This window comes from Entelurus aequoreus, linkage group LG01, assembly GCF_033978785.1.
Source record: "Entelurus aequoreus isolate RoL-2023_Sb linkage group LG01, RoL_Eaeq_v1.1, whole genome shotgun sequence".
NCBI classification, from domain to species: Eukaryota; Metazoa; Chordata; class Actinopteri; order Syngnathiformes; family Syngnathidae; genus Entelurus; species Entelurus aequoreus.
This window is the reverse complement of record NC_084731.1, coordinates 94,802,339-94,821,529: the sequence shown is the minus strand read 5'-3', so window position 1 is coordinate 94,821,529 and position 19,191 is coordinate 94,802,339. Positions and strand designations below refer to the sequence as shown.

The 19,191-nt window shown below is 41.1% G+C and overlaps 1 protein-coding gene across 2 annotated transcripts; it reads left to right on the top strand.

Annotated features, from left to right (window-relative positions):
• The first annotated feature begins 1,133 nt into the window (after positions 1–1,133).
• Positions 1,134–17,396, top strand: LOC133659827 (uncharacterized). Of its 2 annotated transcripts, none has more exons than XM_062062615.1 (6): positions 1,134–1,241; positions 2,680–2,840; positions 11,046–11,259; positions 11,605–11,708; positions 11,775–11,912; positions 17,219–17,396. In XM_062062615.1, the coding sequence occupies exons 1-6, from the start codon at positions 1,134–1,136 to the stop codon at positions 17,304–17,306; spliced, it is 813 nt and encodes a 270-aa protein (XP_061918599.1). In that variant the 3' UTR covers positions 17,307–17,396. The 2 variants fall into 2 exon arrangements, with proteins under 2 accessions (XP_061918599.1, XP_061918607.1); XM_062062623.1 differs by lacking the exon at positions 17,219–17,396 and adding an exon at positions 13,379–14,511.
• Positions 17,397–19,191: the final 1,795 nt, after the last annotated feature.

The window sequence follows — 19,191 nt, the reverse complement described above, 5'->3', positions numbered from 1 at the left end:
AGCTAACCTCAATGAACCCAAAAATACTTTAAAATAAGTATATTCTCACTAATAACAAATGCACTTTTCTTGGTAGAAAAAAAAGAGACCTTTTTGCTCAATATGTTGAAAAATATTCTTAAATGAAGTAAATGCTAGTGCCATTATCTTGACATAATGATATGCGCTCGGCATTACATTTCTTGAAACAAGCAAACTTATACTAAAAACGGATGTATTGTTCTTAATGGAAAGGCAACAAGGCAACCGCTTGTTACTCTCGGGGTCTCCTAGCCGCTCAGGCGAATCAAATGGTCTAAAAATGCATTTTCCCATCGATAACATGACATCATTGCGCCAAGTGCGTGCTCTTTCAGTTAATTAGTGTGCATATATATGTACAAATTTTTTTAATTGTAATTTTGAGGAATTTATCTGAATGTGCATGAACTATTTCTGTTCAAAATTGTTTGAAATGTTAAATTTTTATATATTAGCTGTCAGTTTACTGTACTGTGCCAACTGTACTACTATTGGAGTACGTATTTTCTATTGTTTCATTGAAAATAAAACAGCAAAGTCCATTTGGCTGTCATCTGTTTTAATTATGAGACACAATTGTGTCAAAATCATGATTTTTTTACTTTAAAAAAGTAGTTTTATACTTGTGAGTGTTGATGACACAGCTTTGCAACAGTTGATATTCTAGTTTCAAGCATGTTTTACTCAATATAGGTCATCAAATCTCAGCAACAAGCTGTGATATCTTACTGAGATCATTTAGGACCAAAACCCTTAAAATAAGTAAAATACTCTAACATAAAATCTGCTTAGTGAGAAGAATTATCTTATTAGACAAAAAATAAGCAAATATTACCCTTATTTGAGATATATCATCTTACTTAGATTTCAGCTTTTGCAGTGTAGTCATGTAAGTGCCTTTTGACCAATCATTGAGGAGAATGCCTGAAACCCATTTGGCCATACTCTCTTTACACAACTCTGACACGCATGTTCTTATAGTGACATCTACTGTTCATTCAATACAAACACACATGCAAATAACAGTACCGACAACCCTCCCCTTATGCTAATGTCTTTGGTAAACAAGCCAACGTGGAACAACAAGCTCATCTAGTTCATTCTGAGTAAACATGGCGGTGAGATTGTTTGAAGAAAGCGACCATGCTGCTGCTTACCTGCAGTACAGAGTGACTCCTCAGGAAATTATTGATAAGATTATGGACTTCATGAAACCAAAGGTATGTTTGTAAATGTGAACACCCATTCGGATGATCTTATGTAAACTATTCAAATTCAGCCTGTGTGCTTTGGATGCACAAGTTACATTTAAAGGCCTACTGAAAGCCACTACTACCGACCACGCAGTCTGATAGTTTATATATCAATGATGAAATCTTAACATTGCAACACATGCCAATACGGCCGGGTTAACTTATAAAGTGCAATTTTAAATTTCCCGCTAAACTTCCGGTTGAAAAACGTCTATGTATGATGACGTATGCGCGTGACTTCACTAGTTAAACGGAAGTATTGTTACACCATTGAATCCAATACAAAAAAGCTCTGTTTTCATCTCAAAATTTCACAGTATTCTGGACATCTGTGTTGGTGAATCTTTTGCAATTTGTTTAATGAACAATGAAGACTGCAAAGAAGAAAGTTGTAGGTGGGATCGGTGTATTAGCGGCTGGCTGCAGCAACACAACCAGGAGGACTTTGACTTGGATAGCAGATGCGCTAGCCGACGCTAGCCGCCGACCGCCGACCGCACGGATGATCTGGTGAAGTCCTTCGTCCTTCCGTCGATCGCTGGAACGCAGGTGAGCACGGGTGTTGATGAGCAGATGAGGGCTGGCTGGCGTAGGTGGAGCGCTAATGTTTTTATCGTAGCTCTGTGAGGTCCCGTTGCTAAGTTAGCTTCAATGGCATCGTTAGCAACAGCATTTTTAAGCTTCACCAAGCTGGAAATTATTAACCGTGTATTTACATGTCCACGGTTTAATAGTATTGTTGATCTTCTGTCTATCCTTCCAGTCAGTGGTTTATTTATTTTGTTTCTATCTGCATTTGAGCCCGATGCTATCACGTTAGCTCAGTAGCTAAGGAGCTTCCCCGATGTATTGTCGTGGAGATAAAAGTCACTGTGAATGTCCATTTCGCGTTCTCAACTCTCATTTTCAAGAGGATATAGTATCCGAGGTGGTTTAAAATACAAATCCGTGATTCACAATAGAAAAAGGAGAAAGTGTGGAATACCTAAGTTACGGTCAGAGCGAAAAAAGATATGTCCTGCACTGCCTTCTAGTCCTTCACTCTCACGTTCCTCATCCACAAATCTTTCATCCTCGCTCAAATTAATGGGGTAATCGTCGCTTTCTCGGTCCGAATCTCTCTCGCTGCTGGTGTAAACAATAGGGAAATGTGAGCAGCCCTCCAGCCTGTGACGTCACGCTACTTCCGGTAGGGTCAAGGCTTTTTTTTTATCAGCGACCAAAAGTTGCGAACTTTATCGTCGTTGTTCTCTACTAAATCCTTTCAGCAAAAATATGGCAATATCGCGAAATGATCAAGTATGACACATAGAATGGATCTGCTATCCCCGTTTAAATAAAACAATTTCATTTCAGTAGGCCTTTAAAAGCAAAAAATACATTTTTCATGTATTTTTTTTGTCAGGTGGAAAAGAAGTTCAACCTCGCAGTGGATGTTGGATGCGGTTGCGGTCAGGGCACCGTACTCTTGGCCCCCTTCTTTGACCAGGTTGTTGGGACAGACATTAGTCCCGCCCAGCTCCACGTGGCTCAGGCTAATAGTGCGCGCCCAAATGTGACGTACAGGTGAGACATAATTAGGACTGGTGCAGGTGGAATGCAGTTTATCGAGATTTTTCGGTCACTTGGAGTTCAATTTGTACATGTAGCTTTGGATTAAAGAAGACCTCTGCATGGCAGTGACACCTTTATTTGACCAGGATTTTACAACTGATATTGTATCTCGGTGTTGCCAGATGTCACAAAAAAAAACTATCAACTAGTTCTATGAAAACAAGCCCAACAGGCAACCCAACACATTTGTAAAATTCCTCTTAGTGGTACAGTATATGCAAATATATAGATTACGTACATTATTATGTCATACAGTAGAAGCAGCAAACATACAGTTGCGGTCAAAAGTTTACATACATTTGGGATGTAATAACTCTATCACTTTGTGATAGAGTTATTGGAGCACATACTTGTTGGTCACAAAAAACATTCATGAAGTTTAGTTATTTTATGAATTTATTATGGGTCTACTGAAAATGTGACCAAATCTGCTGGGTCAAAAGTATACATACAGCAAAGTTAATATTTGATGTCCCTTGGCAAGTTTCACTGCAATAAGGCGCTTTTGGTAGCCATCCACAAGCTTCTGGTTGCATTTTTGACCACTCCTCTTGACAAAATTGGTGCATTTCAGCTAAATTTGTTGGTTTTCCGACATAGACTTGTTTCTTCAGCATTGTCCACACGTTTAAGTCAGGACTTTGGGAAGGCCATTCTAAAACTTTCATTCTAGCCTGATTTAGCCATTCCTTTACCACTTTTGACGTGTGTTTGGGGTCATTGTCCTGTTGGAACACCCAACTGCGCCCAAGACCCAACCTCCGGGTTGATGACTTTAGGTTGTCCTGAAGAATTTGGAGGTAATCCTCCTTTTCCATTGTCCCATTTACTCTCTGTAAAGCACCAGTTCCATTGGCAGCAAAACAGGCCCAGAGCATAATACTACCACCACTAGGTATTCCTGGGATTAAAGGCCTCACCTTTTCTCCTCCAAACATATTGCTGGGTATTGTGGCCAAACAGCTCAATTTTTGTTTCATCTGACATCACATGGACAAAGATAAGACCTTCTGGAGGAAAGTTCTGTGGTCAGAACCAACAAGTACTCTTTAGTATTTACATGCTGCCGCTGGGTGACATCATACGCAAGTACGGTGTTAGCTTTCACTGTTATGCTGATGACACTCAACTCTACATGCCCCTAAAGCTGACCAACACGCCGGACTGTAGTCAGCTGGAGGCGTGTCTTAATGAAATTAAACAATGGATGTCCGCTAACTTTTTGCAACTCAACGCTAAGAAAACGGAAATGCTGATTATCGGTCCTGCTAGACACCAACATCTATTTAATAATACCACCTTAACATTTGACAACCAAACAATTAAACAAGGAGACTCGGTAAAGAATCTGGGTATTATCTTCGACCCAACTCTCTCGTTTGAGTCACACATTAAGAGTGTTACTAAAACGGCCTTCTTTCATCTCCGTAATATCGCTAAAATTCGTTCCATCTTGTCCACTAGCGACGCTGAGATCATTATTCATGCGTTCGTTACGTCTCGTCTCGATTACTGTAACGTATTATTTTCGGGCCTCCCTATGTCTAGCATTAAAAGATTACAGTTGGTACAAAATGCGGCTGCAAGGCTTTTGACAAAAACAAGAAAGTTTGATCATATTACGCCTATACTGGCTCACTTGCACTGGCTTCCTGTGCACTTAAGATGCGACTTTAAGGTTTTACTACTTACGTATAAAATATTACACGGTTTAGCTCCAGCCTATCTCGCCGATTGTATTGTACCATATGTCCCGGCAAGAAATCTGCGTTCAAAGAACTCCGGCTTATTAGTGATTCCCAGAGCCAAAAAAAAGTCTGCGGGCTATAGAGCGTTTTCTATTCGGGCTCCAGTACTCTGGAATGCCCTCCCGGTAACAGTTAGAGATGCTACCTCAGTAGAAGCATTTAAGTCCCATCTTAAAACTCATTTGTATAATCTAGCCTTTAAATAGACCCCCCCTTTTTTAGACCAGTTGATCTGCCGTTTCTTTTCTTCTCTCCTCTTCTCCCCTGTCCCTTGCGAGGGGGAGTTGCATAGGTCCGGTGGCCATGGATGAAGTGCTGGCTGTCCAGAGCCGGGACCCCGGGTGGACCACTAGCCTGTGCATCGGTTGGGGACATCTCTGCGCTGCTGACCCGTCTCCGCTCGGGATGGTTTCCTGTTGGCCCCGCTGTGGACTGGACTCCCGCTGATGTGTTGGATCCACTGTGGACTGGACTTTCACAATGTTATGTCAGACCCACTCGACATCCGTTGCTTTCGGTCTCCCCTAGAGGGGGGGGGTTACCCACATATGCGGTCCTCTCCAAGGTTTCTCATAGTCATTCACCGACGTCCCACTGGGGTGAGTTTTTCCTTGCCCGTATGTGGGCTCTGTACCGAGGATGTCGTTGTGGCTTGTACAGCCCTTTGAGACACTTGTGATTTAGGGCTATATAAATAAACATTGATTGATTGATTGATTGAAGTATGTGCTCCAATCACTCTATAACAGAAAAATAAGAGTTGTAGAAAGTATTGGAAACTCAAGACAGCCATGACATTATGTTCTTTACAAGCGTATGTAAACTTTTGACCGGGACTGTATATACCAGGGGTCACCAACGCGGTGCCCGCGGGCACCAGGTAGCCCGTAAGGACCAGATGAGTAGCCCGCTGGCACACATATACCTTTTTACCTTTTAAATTCCTTCCTCTTCTTTCCTGACAATTTAAATCAATGTTCAAGTAATTTTTATTTTTTATTGTAAAGAATAATAAATACATTTTAATTGAATTCTTCATTTTAGCTTCTGTTTTTTCGACGAAGAATATTTGTGAAATATTTCTTCAAATTTATCATGATTAAAATTCAAAAAAATTAGTCTAGCAAATCTAGAAAATCTGTAGAATCAAATTTAAATCTTATTTCAAAGTCTTTTGAATTTCTTTTAAAATTTTTGTTCTGGAAAATCCAGAAGAAATAATGATTTGTCTTTGTTAGAAATATAGCTTGGTCCAATTTGTTGTATATTCTAACAAAGTGTAGATTGGATTTTAACCTATTTAAAACATGTCATCCAAATTCTAAAATTAATCTTAATCACACCAAATTACTAATGATGTTCCATAAATTATTGTTTTAATTTTTTCAAAAAGATTCGAAGTTTAGTCTAGTTTTTGTCTTCTTTTTTTCAGTTGAATTTTGATTTTTAAAGAGTCGAAATTGAAGATAAACTATGTTTCAAAATGTAATTGTCATTTTTTTCATTTTTTCTCCTCTTTTAAACCGTTCAATTAAGTGTAAATATCATTAATTATTCATAACAACATAGAGTTAAAGGTAAATTGAGCAAATTGGCTATTTCTGGCAATTTATTTAAGTGTGTATCAAACTGGTAGCCCTTCGCATTAATCAGTACCCAAGAAGTAGCTCTTGGTTTCAAAAAGGTTGGTGACCCCTGGTATATACTAAACAGAATATAAAAACGTTGCATAACTTTATTTTTAAACTGCGGTCAAAAGAGAAGAGTGCATTTTGCAACATGCCATATCAGACACATAGCATTACACTATATTACACAGTATATTTCAAATTGGCAGTGTACACAGTCAACAAAAACACATTATCAATCATTCACGCAGGGGATTTTGTAGGTTGTATTTAGACATCATTGTGTGTTGAGATAAGATCAATAAGCGCGAGTACAAGCTCCGTTAATGACAATTTTCTTGATACTGTATTAGCATGATGAATGAAATGAAACCTGTGATTACACGACACAGACAACTAGGGTTGATACTAGAAACCGGTTTTCCCAGTTGTTCGATAAGAAAAGAACCGAGTCCTCGGACTCGAATCCCTTTTTGAGAACCGGTACCCGTTATCGAGACCACTATAGTAAAGAAAAAGAGTTGGTTCTTTATTCGAATCCCGTCCCGACCAGAAATGCTCCGTGTGACATCACAAGAAATGTCACGTAGCTCAGTCATTAGGCGCAGATAGCGAAAGCAGGAAAACAATGGACGGGAAAAAGCGCTCCAAGGTGTAATAAAGTTCAAAACAAAAGGTATAATCCAATGAATAACTTTACTGAGAGATTTGAGCAAACACATGAAGAACACTTTTACGACCAACCGGAAACATAGCAACCAGGCTAGCAAAGCACCTCCTTTACGGCAGCTGTCGCAACATTCTTAAAGCAACCGCAACACATACATATATATACAACACATATCTCCCTTTTTTAACTTTTGTTTTTCTTTCCTTGTAAACAAAACAAAATCACACTGTATATGTGTTGTCTGTCTAATTATAAATAATGCAGACGAGGCGTGTTGGCTGAGTTCTTGACGTTTACTTTCACAGCGTGCTCATTCTTAGCTGCCGGGTGACGATATGCAACACTTTTCGGGGCTACCGCGCATGCTCGTCACTCCCGTTGCATGCTGGGTAGTGTAGTTGTTATATTCCCTAGCTCATAACATCTTTCCCCCTATAAAGAGATAATGTTAACTCAATAAAGTGTATGTCTTTTTTTAGCTTTAACTTTTCATTTTTTAGCATTGTAACCACATCTGCAAATAACTTTTCTCTTCATATAATTTTCTTTCAATAAAGAAATAAAGTGCAAAAATGTCAAAGCATCGAAGCAAACAGTTATGTCAAATAGCAGCAGAAGTGCACTTTTTGGAGAGCTGTATTATTTTCAGTTTTGTGCCCAAGGGACTGATTTTATTTAACACTATATTATTATTTATACACCTATAGTGATCACAGAGACAGGTTGTTTTTGTGTTACTGTATATATTTGTTTTTCTGAAAAATCCCACTTAATATACTTTGGGTAACAACAGTCAATATTTATTTATTTTATTTTATTTTTTAGGGGGGTAACAGTCAATATTTATTGATTTATTAGATTAAATTGTTTTCTTATATAATAAAAGTGAGCTTTTGTTAAACCAAATATTGTGTTTTTTTCCATATACAACAACCTATCTGGACTCGATAAGAGAATCGATAAGAAATCGGTTCGATAAGAGGATTCAATAATAGGCTCAAACTCGATAATTTCTTATCAAACATCATCCCTACAGACAACTGCTACTTTTATGTATGTAGTATAGTTATCATAACGATCTTTCCCCACTTACTGACACTGATTTGACATGATCCATTGCTCGGATCATGTTTGTTTAGTTTTTGACTCCCTCAGTTCCTGTTTTCAGCACCCCTGGGGTTGTGTTTTAATTGCCATGGGTGCAAATTAGTTTCACCTGCCTCTGATTAGTGTTTGGGATGCTCACCTGCTCCCGGGCACTAATCAGGGAGCTACTTATTCCTGTTTTTGCAACACACTGTCTGTTTTACACGCTGTCTTGTTTGCTTTTTGGAACAGTTACGTTGAATACCTTTGTTTGATTCCTGAGAAGGCTTTGCCTTTTTAGCTTTTTCATAGCTTCCAGTGCTATTGGCACGCGGGTTCTCTTTTGTTTGATTTATGGAAAATAAATCATTGATAAATCACATTTTCTTTCTTTTATTTCGACACGCCGAGTTGGTGCTTTTTGAAACACTTGTAGCAAACATGTGTTTAAAGGCCTACTGAAAGCCACTACTACCGACCACGCAGTCTGATAGTTTATATATCAATGATGGAATCTTAACATTGCAACACATGCCAATACGGCCGGGTTAGATTAGTAAAGAGCAATTTTAAATTTCCCGCGAAATATTCTGCTGAAAACATCTCGGTATGATGACGTTTGCGCGTGACGTCATGGATTGTAGCGGACATATTGGGACAGCATTGTGGCCAGCTATTAAGTCGTCTGTTTTCATCGCAAAATTCCACAGTCTTCTGGACATCTGTGTTGGTGAATCTTTTGCAATTTGTTTAATGAACAATGAAGACAGCAAAGAAGAAAGCTGTAGGTGGGATCGGTGTATTAGCGGCTGGCTGCGGCAACACAACCAGGAGGACTTTGAGTTGGATAGCAGACGCGCTACCGTGAGTATGCAGCTTTGGCTTCCAAACATTTGATCGCTTGCCCGTACGTGCGTGCCGCTATGTGCATGTCACGTACGTAACTTTGGGGAAATATATGTGCTGTATGAACTTTACGGAGGTGAACGGTACTTTGGGCTGTGGGATTGAGTGTGTTGTGCGGGTGTTTGATTTGTATTGGTGGGTTATATGGACGGGAGGGGGGAGGTGTTTGTTATGCGGATTAATTTGTGGCATATTAAATATAAGCCTGGTTGTGTTGTGGCTAATAGAGTATATATATGTCTTGTGTTTATTTACTGTTTTAGTCATTCCCAGCTGAATATCAGGTCCCACCCGCCTCTCACAGCATCTTCCCTATCTGAATCGCTTCCACTGCCCTCTAATCCTTCACTCTCACTTTCCTCATCCACGAATCTTTCATCCTCGCTCAAATTAATGGGGTAATCGTCGCTTTCTCGGTCCCAATCGCTCTCGCTGCTGTTGGCCATGATTGTAAACAATGTGCAGATGTGAGGAGCTCCACAACCTGTGACGTCACGCTACTTCCGGTACAGGCAAGGCTTTTTTATCGGCGACCAAAAGTTGCGAACTTTATCGTCGATGTTCTCTACTAAATCCTTTCAGCAAAAATATGGCAATATCGCAAAATGATCAAGTATGACACATAGAATGGACCTGCTATCCCCGTTTAAATAAGAACATTTCATTTCAGTAGGCCTTTAAGAAATACAAATATTACCAGAGTTAAGTATATCAAACACACCTTTTCCGGATCCATCTTCACCTCTCCAATGGCCAAAATAAATTCTAAAAATGACACAGCATCTTTGTGAAAATCAAATTTCTCTGATTTGACGAACAACTGATTATCAAGGAGTCTTTGAAAAACTTTTCTAACGTTTGGTATCATTGTTTTGTGAAAAAATTAGGATGTCCTCCAGATAAACAAACACAAACAAGTTTTGCATGTCCCTTAACACATCACTCCGCAAACCTTTAAACACCCCTGATAGTCAATGCAGGGGCGAAGGGTCATGGCAGTGGGTAGTGGTCTGGGAATAGACGGGATCCTCCCTCCTTTTGGCTGTGGATACTCGCCCCCACCGCCAGCCTTTCTCCTCGTCATGTTCACACAGGCGCTAGTTAGTTCTGATTGCCAGTGCGATCAAGTCCTCGAGGTTCTCAGGGAGGTCCAGTGGGATTATTTGTTCCTTGATGTGATTGGAAAGTCCCAAGAAAAATGTGTCAAAGCAGCGCAGAGAAGTTCCAGTCACTCTCATCGGCATAACCACTGACCTGGCGCTGGCCCTGACGTACCTTGGGGATGGAGCGACTACCAGGTGAATGGCGCTAAAACACAAGATAAAGAAAAGGATCCACCCACTTGAATGGTCTTTCTACCTTGAACGTGACTGTCTGTGCAGACAAGTCTGGGGTGGTTGTGTTAAAAAGCCCACTGTTTTGCATGGTTGTGTTTTATGCTGCACTGATACTGTTTTGGCGGACACTGTGTTGTCCTACTCTTTTCAGCGGTCCTTGAATGCACCATAGTTGTGTGGAGTGTGACGCAGCCCTTTGGGGTACATGAATGATTGTATCCGACGCTGCTACAGAAAGACGTTTTTTATGCCACTCCTTCTTAGTCTCATTTTGTCCACTCAATATTAATTATGTGCGTAATTATTATTTATGTGCCATGTTGTTACAGACCACAGCAAATTTTACGCAGCTTGACTACAGATTGTAGTTAAACGAACTGAACAGAAGACAACCTGCAGTATCCTCTTCAAGTTGGACATACCCTGCTATACTGTACCTTTAGCCACTCTGAGACAGTAATTTTCAGGACATACGTCACCCCTCTGAGACCCTCCCCGTTTTGCCAAGAATATGTCACAATGAACCCTGTAAGATCCGAACAAAACACCTGGTCATACTCGCTAGGAGTAGCTAATAGCTCGAGATTGACATACATTTGTTTTCCAAGGAACGGGAAGGAGGGATACGGATGATAACCTAAGCGACTGCGAAAACCAGGGTAAAATTCTAACAAAAACTGTCATTGAAAACCCAACAAAATGAAAAGTAAAGCATACCGAGTTAAATACATTTTTAAAAGGCTCTCCATCAAACTTTCTAACCTCTCACCACACGTCTGTAGGCAGTGTCCAGCAGAGGAACTACCGTTCGAGTCAAACCAGGTTGACCTCTTGGCGGCCATGACGGCGGCCCACTGGTTCGACCGCCAGCGCTTTCTGAAGGAGGCCGACCGTGTGCTGAAGCCTGGTGGCTGCCTGGCCCTGCTAAGCTACATGATGGACATGGAGCTGGAATATGGCGATGCCACAAGTGCGCTTAACAACATCTGCGAAGAGGTGATTTTTCAATTGTCTTAAATTGTGAGCAGCAGTGGACCTCAGAAGTAAGGGTGGGAAAAATGATCGATTCTTCAATGCATCATGATAATGATAATCCGCTGGGTGTCTGCAGTAATGTGGTCATTGTACTGCCCTTTAAGATGGTCTGTAAAACAAAATCTGTGCGGTTATGTGCAGTTACGCACAATATTTACTATCGTGCATGCCGTTACGCATGCACGATAGTAAATATTGTAGTATTTTCAGTAGTATAACTGTAGCAGTATAACCATTCCTAGTAGTTCATTGTTGAAATAGCTTTCACCTTCATGTTTTGTGCCCCTAATTATTGTTTGTGATTAGTTCTATGCAGTGTTGCGACCCTTCAGAAACCCTTGTCTGGACTTCTGCTCTTTAAAGAGCTACTTAGAAATGTTTGAATCCTGCTCCTATACGGACAAAGAGTGGTGAGTGTCTCAGCTGAGTGATTCCAAACTGCAATATCTTAGCAGCTAAACTATTTTTCCATCCAGGAATGGCTGTCTAAGAGTTAAAAGGACGGTGACGGTTAACAGTTACATGGGCATGGTCGAGACTTTCACCAGCTACCGGAAACTGAAGCAGCAGGATGCCGCAGAGGCCAAACATCTTTCTGATGATATCAGGAACAAGTGAGACATTGAACCTCCCCCTTCCTGAACACTTAACACGTCTTTGCTGGTATACTTCCGTTTATGGTGTAAGTCATGAAAACTTTAAGGCACTGATGCTATGTATTTTTCTACTGAAGAGACGGTGAAAAAAAGAATGGAGTGATACAATAGGGTAAAAACTGATGACACATGATAAAAACGATGGCATTAGTTATTAGCAACAATTTATTTGTAGGTCAGCACTCCTCTGTGGTTGGGTCCACAGTACGGTGCTGAAGTCTGATTGCACTAGTACAGGGGTGTCAAAGTCAAATGGACGGAGGGCCAAATAAAAAATTTAGCTACAAGCCGAGGGCCGGACTGTTCGAATGTTCATTGAAACATTTTTAAATGACGCATATAGTCTAGTGAACCTAATTGAACCTACTGAAAACCTAACAAATATATTCCAATATGATCAGATAAATAAAGCAATATTTTCTTATGGCTCTGTCAGTAATCTTTAATTTTCAACAGACACAAAAGACAAATTTCCTTTATATAAAAATCCCCATAACATGAACATTAAATGAAAGAAACCGGTATTCAAGGCACCATCAGTAGCCTATATTTTCTATTTTAGCAAAAGTGGGCTAAATTTACTTCAAAGAAAAAAACAATAATAGCAATTTTCTATCATCCACTCAACTGAAATATTTTTAAAATATAATTAAATTGAAATACAATAAAATAAAGTGCAAAAATCTATAAATCAAAAACAACACTTTGTTTAAGGAGAAGTAACATGCAGTGAAAACAAATATTAAACTTTAACTTTTAAACTTGAATTGAGTAAAAACTCTAAATATGTGATTGCACAGTAATGTTCACATTAAACCCCCCTCCTCCCTCCGTGGGAGGGAGGCGAGTTGGGTGCCCGAAACCCCCCGCTGGTTTCGGCACGGCGGGCTCCGCGACCCGACGGCTGGCCCTCGTGGCTTGACGGCGGGCGCGTCCCGACGGGCCGCGCGTAGGGTTCAAACGCAGAAGTCTCAGGGCCTCGTGGTGAGGGGGTGGCCTGCGGGTTTCGGCCCGCTTGAACCCCCCGCTCCGCTTGGCGCACGCGGCACATGACGGGTTCCGCCACCGACGCTCGGGCTGCAGCCCGACGGTGGTGCGGGCCCGGCGGTGACGCGCGGTTTGGGGAAACAAAGCAGAAGTCTCAGGGCCTCGGGGCCGGGTTTCGGCCCGCCCCCGTGGCGCGCGTGGCACGGCGGGCTCCGCGACTGATGGCCGGGCTGCAGCCCTTCGGCCGGCAGGCGCGTCCCGGCGGGCCGCTCGCCCCCTTTCGGAACCTTGGACCGGCATCCGCTTGGTGCGTGTAAAAGATCTGCGGTCTGCGGGCCGGTTCTAATAATAAATCAAGATCATCCCAAGGGCCGTAAAAAACCTTCTCGCGGGCCGGATATGGCCCGCGGGCCTTGACTCTGACATATGTGTTCTAGATGCTCATTCTAGGGACTTGGAGAAGGCATTCGACCGTGTCCCTCGGGAAGTCCTGTGGAGATTGCTCAGAGAGTATGGGGTATCGGACTGCTGATCTGCTCCCTGTATGATCAGTGTCAGAGTTTGGTCTGCATTGCCGGCAGTAAGTCAGATCGGTTTTCATTGAGGGTTGGACTCCGCCAGGGCTTCCCTTTGTCACAACTTTTATGGACAGAATTTCTAGGCGCAGTCAGGGAGTTGAGGGGATCCAGTTTTGTTGCTGCAAAATTAGGTCTCTGCTTTTTGCAGATGTTGTGGTGCGGCTGGCTTCATCTGGCCAGGATTTCCAGCTCTCACTGGAACGGTTCGCAGTTGAGTGTGAAACAACTAAGATGGAAATCAGCACTTTCAAGTCTGAGTCCATGATTCTCAACCGGAAAAGTTTGGGGATGAATTCCTGCCCCGATTGGAGGAGTTCAAGTACCTCGGGGTCTTGTTCACAAGTGAGGTAAGAGTGGATTGTGAGATCGACAGGCGGATCGGTGCAGCGTCTGCAGTGATGCGGACCCTGTATTGATCCGTCGTGGTGAAGACGGAGCTGAGCAGGAAGGCAAAGATCTCCATTTACCGGTCGGTCTACGTTCCTATCCTCTCCTATGGTCATGAGCTTCGGGTTATGACCAAAAGGACAAAATCACGGGTACAAGCGGCTGAAATGAGTTTCCCCCCTTAGAGATAGGGTGAGAAGCTCTGTCATTCGGGAGGAGCTCAGAGTAAAGCCGCTGCTTTTCCACTTGGAGAAGAGCCAGATGAGGTGTGCCCAGAATGCCTCCCGAACGCCTCCCGAAAGCCTCCCTGTTTCTGACTGGTAGGAGGCCACAGGGAAAACTTACGACAAGTTGTCTCCCAGCTGGCCTGGAAACGCCTCAGAGTCCCTCGTGATGAGCTGGAAAATCTATGCAACAGTTATGTCGTGTACCTTTCTTGCTTACTGTGCTAAGTTTTGCCTTAGCTCCCCGTGCAATCGGCATGCGTCTCTTTTATTGTCATTCAAATTTGAACTTTACAGTACAGATAAGAACGAAATTCCGTTGCATTAGCTCGTTGTAGTGCAGGATAAAAGAGCAATAAAGTGCAGATATAAAAAAATAGATTACTGTACAGATAAATATATTGCACTTTTGCATATGCATCCACGTTTATGGATGTATGTTATATTGTCTTTAAATTCCAGCGAGTTAATCCATTTTTGGGGGGAATTAAGGGGATTAATTTGATGCGTTCAAGAGTCTTACGGCCTGAGGGAAGAAGCTGTTACAGAACCTGGAGGTTCTGCTACGGAGGCTGCGGAACCTCTTTCTAGAGTCCAGCAGTGTATTTTTGTCTGTATCCTGTCTGATTTATGGAAAATAAATCATTGTCTTACCTATACCTTGCCTCCGGAGTTCCGTCTGCATCTTGGGAGAACGATCCACGCAGTAAAATGCGACCTCGGCGTGACACCAAGGAACATTTGGCCTTTAAGTAGTGAAGTGAATTACATTTTTATATAGCGCTTTTTCTCAAGTGACTCAAAGCGCTTTACATAGTGAAACCCAATATCTAAGTTACATTCAAACCAGTGTGGGTGGCACTGGGAGCAGGTGGGTAAAGTGTCTTGCCCAAGGACACAACGGCAGTGACTAGGATGGCGGAAGCGGGGATCGAACCTGCAACCCTCAAGTTGCTGGCACGGCTGCTCTACCAACCGAGCTATACCGCCCAATTATCTGCACCTCTATACCAAAATAAAGCCTTAAAGAACTTTAGATAAAACCGTTAAATGAAATAAATGACATGCATTCAAGTAAAACATTTAAAAACGTTCCTGGATAACATTCTAAAATCGCATGTGTGTACAAATATCGGGGTGTTTTCTTAAGCTGATTTTAACTATGCAAGTGAGTAATCACCGGTGATTAAACATGATGAATCCAATTTCCAAAATGTGATGAATCTGATTTTAAAAAATGACTGCATTTGAGCTTGTGTTGATGTGAGGTGAGATCTGAGTTGCTTGAGGCAGACATGGTTAAATGTGTTTTTTTTTTGGACATAGTGTGCATGTGACATAAACATTCTTGCCTTTAATTTCAATGAGCGAAAAAAGTAGTGCCGGTACTTGCAGTTTGAGAACGCTACCTTTGAGTTTCCCTGGCTCTAATTTGTCACAGTTATCGCATTCTTGTTGCGTGTCAGTCAAAAGCGTACAGTGAGACAGCGTGAGCAGGGCATTATCCGTTCAACCAGCCTATCATCATCAGCGTTTTTACAACGGAGTCATCATCCCTACCCTTTCTCTCTGCATGCAGCTGATGTGTGGCCGGAACGTGACACCTTGCGTTTCATTCAAACAGACTGTGGTAACAAACCAATTCACATTCTCAGTAAAGGCAACAGCGTTGCAATGATGGGAACAGCATTTAATTAGTTTACTTGTTACTGAAAATATATTGCCGTTAGTAACCCCATTATACTCTAATTCTATTGCTAACACTGGTTCCGGACATAGTCAAAATAACTGAAGTGGGAATTATGAATTATAAATCAATTATTTTCATAGCAAGAGCCATAACAAATCTTTTTGCAACCTTTTTTCGTCATATTTACACTCTTTTATTCCAATATGGTAATACTGCCAATCAGTGGCCACGATACTGAACAGTGCACCATACTTTACCAATTTTCCGGGAGACTCCCGAATTTCAGTGCCTCTCCCGAAAATCTCCCTGGACAACCATTCTCCCGAATTTCTCCCGATTTCCAGCCGGACTTAAGGCACGCCCCCTCCAGGTACGTGCGGACCTGAGTGAGGACAGCCTTTCGTCACGTCCGTTTGGCCAACCAAAAAGTAACCACAGAACAATAGTGTTCTGTGGTTACTTTTTGGTTGGCCAATTGTTTACGTTGTATTGCGCACCCTGACGGCAAGTGTGGGAGTCGGTTCTGAAGTATGAAGTAAAGAGACGTAACTTAATCACCTCGCCTGGTTATTGACTCCAACCCAGAATATTACACTGCCCATACCTACGCTCCTTCAAAGGCTGTGCTACTGGCTGCAAAGCATTGCACTTTCAAATACAACAATGAGTAGAGAGGAGTGTTATGTGTGTATATGTGTAAATAAATGAACACTGAAATTCATGTATTTATTTTATATATATGTATATATATAATAAAACACACATATATATATATATATATATATATATATATATATATATATATATATATATATATATATATATATATATATATATATATATATATATATATATATATATATATACATATATATATATACATATATATATATATATATATATATATATATATATATATATATATATATATATATATATATATATATATATATATATATATATAGCTAGAATTCCCTGGAAGTCAAGTATTTTATATATATATATATATATATATATATATATATATATATATATATATATATATATATATATATATATATATATATATATAAGAAATACTTGAATTTCAGTGAATTCTAGCTATAAATATACTCCTCCCTCCTTAACCACGCCCCCCCTGATCCCGCCCACCTCAACCCGAATTTGGAGGTCTCAAGGTTGGCAAGTATGCAGTGCACTCTGATTGGTTTGGTCTCTGCTCATGGCCAATACTACTCTAGTGTTGATATTTCTAGTTTATGTAGCCATTTTTATGCGGAGAAGGTAAATATTTGAAATGCGTTTTGGCGATGGACGACTGTACAGTGATAGGATAGTTATCATGGTTATGCAAACACAGCACAACATATAATGACCTTGAACTGTCTCGTATCTCAGGTTGTTGGGCGCCATGCAGGTGTCCTCACCAGAAATGGAGCTCACCATGGTGTTTACGTATTTCTACATACTTGCACGCAAACTTTGATGCTTCTGACTTTTCCAATAAAACAAAAACTGAAGGTTTCTCCCATGGCCACTCATGTGAGTTGCAAGAAAATACAATCTCAGCATGCATCCTGACTTTTAAATAAAACTTGAAGTTTAAAAAGAAAAAATGGTGGCAGCTTTTTTAATTGAAATGATCTTTAGCTTCCTGAATTAGACTAACGCATACTTAAGTTTTTTATGTTTTGTTCAGCTGCTGTGGATACATTTTATTGTACGTATTTCCCGGTACTGATATTGCTCCAATATGACATCAGCACGATACATACAGGTATGTCGTATTGTACATGTACATAAGTATTCACAGTATTTGCCATGAAGCTCAAAAGTGAGATCAGGTGTTAGAATAATTGTTTGTAAGTTATCACAAAAAACGTTGTGTTGAAATGAGTTCCAGGCAAGAAGACAAAAGCTGTCTTTGAAACATACCAAGAGTAAGGCTCGTAAAACTCCACTGTGTGGGGGGGGGGGGGGGGGGTGCAAGATGAAGGTGTTCCTGTGTTCTTTCATGTATGGTAATCAACAGAAAGATATTGTTCTAACCCAAGGACTTCAAAGCGGAGAGATGACAGGATCTGCCCAATTTCCAGACAACCTCTTTTTGAAGTATTTTACGAACTCTTTCTGAACTATTTTATGGAACTCTTTTTGAACTGACCTTTTCTGTGCGTTGTTTACGACCTTTTCTGTGAACTTTTTGCGACCTTTGTCCTTTGGAAACAGCTGTGGCCATGTGGTCGGGGAGGGTCCAAAATAAAAGAAGGAGGCGTGCAATCTTTTGGCAGAGCGTGCTGGGATACTGTACAAGGGTACAGTATGTCCAGGCATTTCTCCTTAATTGAGTCCAAATTGAATTCTGTCTCTGTTTAAAACAAACAACATGTTTACTTGACCCACTTCCTGGGAAACTTATCAAGGAACTGTTTGTATTATTAGGTCCATCAGTGTTAAATATTATAAACTTATCACTTTCCTCCGGCACTGTTCCCCTAGCATTCAAAAAAGCGGTTATTCATCCTCTGCTCAAAAGACCTAACCTCGATCCTGACCTCATGGTAAACTACCGACCGGTCTCCCACCTTCCGTTTATTTCCAAAATTCTCGAAAAAACTGTTGCACAGCAGCTAAATGAACACTTAGTGACTAACAATCTCTGTGAACCTTTTCAATCCGGTTTCAGGGCAAATCACTCTACGGAGACAGCCCTCGCAAAAATGACTAATGATCTATTGCTAACGATGGATTCTGATGCGTCATCTATGTTGCTGCTTCTTGATCTTAGCGCCGCTTTCGATACCGTCGATCATAATATTTTATTAGAGCGTATCAAAACACGTATTGGTATGTCAGACTTAGCCTTGTCTTGGTTTAACTCTTATCTTACTGACAGGATGCAGTGCGTCACCCATAACAATGTGACCTCGGACTATGTCAAGGTAACGTGCGGAGTTCCCCAGGGTTCGGTTCTTGGCCCTGCACTCTTTAGTATTTACATGCTGCCGCTGGGTGACATCATACGCAAGTACGGTGTTAGCTTTCACTGTTATGCTGATGACACTCAACTCTACATGCCCCTAAAGCTGACCAACACGCCGGACTGTAGTCAGCTGGAGGCGTGTCTTAATGAAATTAAACAATGGATGTCCGCTAACTTTTTGCAACTCAACGCTAAGAAAACGGAAATGCTGATTATCGGTCCTGCTAGACACCAACATCTATTTAATAATACCACCTTAACATTTGACAACCAAACAATTAAACAAGGAGACTCAGTAAAGAATCTGGGTATTATCTTTGACCCAACTCTCTCGTTTGAGTCACACATTAAGAGTGTTACTAAAACGGCCTTCTTTCATCTCCGTAAT

Coding starts and splice junctions, on each gene's coding strand:
- LOC133659827 (XM_062062615.1), top strand. CDS start 1,134: ATGGCGGTGAGATTGTTTGAAGAAAGCGACCATGCTGCTGCTTACCTG. Junction 2,841..11,045: donor CGCCCAAATGTGACGTACAG/GTGAGACATAAT, acceptor ACACGTCTGTAG/GCAGTGTCCAGCAGAGGAAC. Junction 11,913..17,218: donor TCTGATGATATCAGGAACAA/GTGAGACATTGA, acceptor CTCGTATCTCAG/GTTGTTGGGCGCCATGCAGG.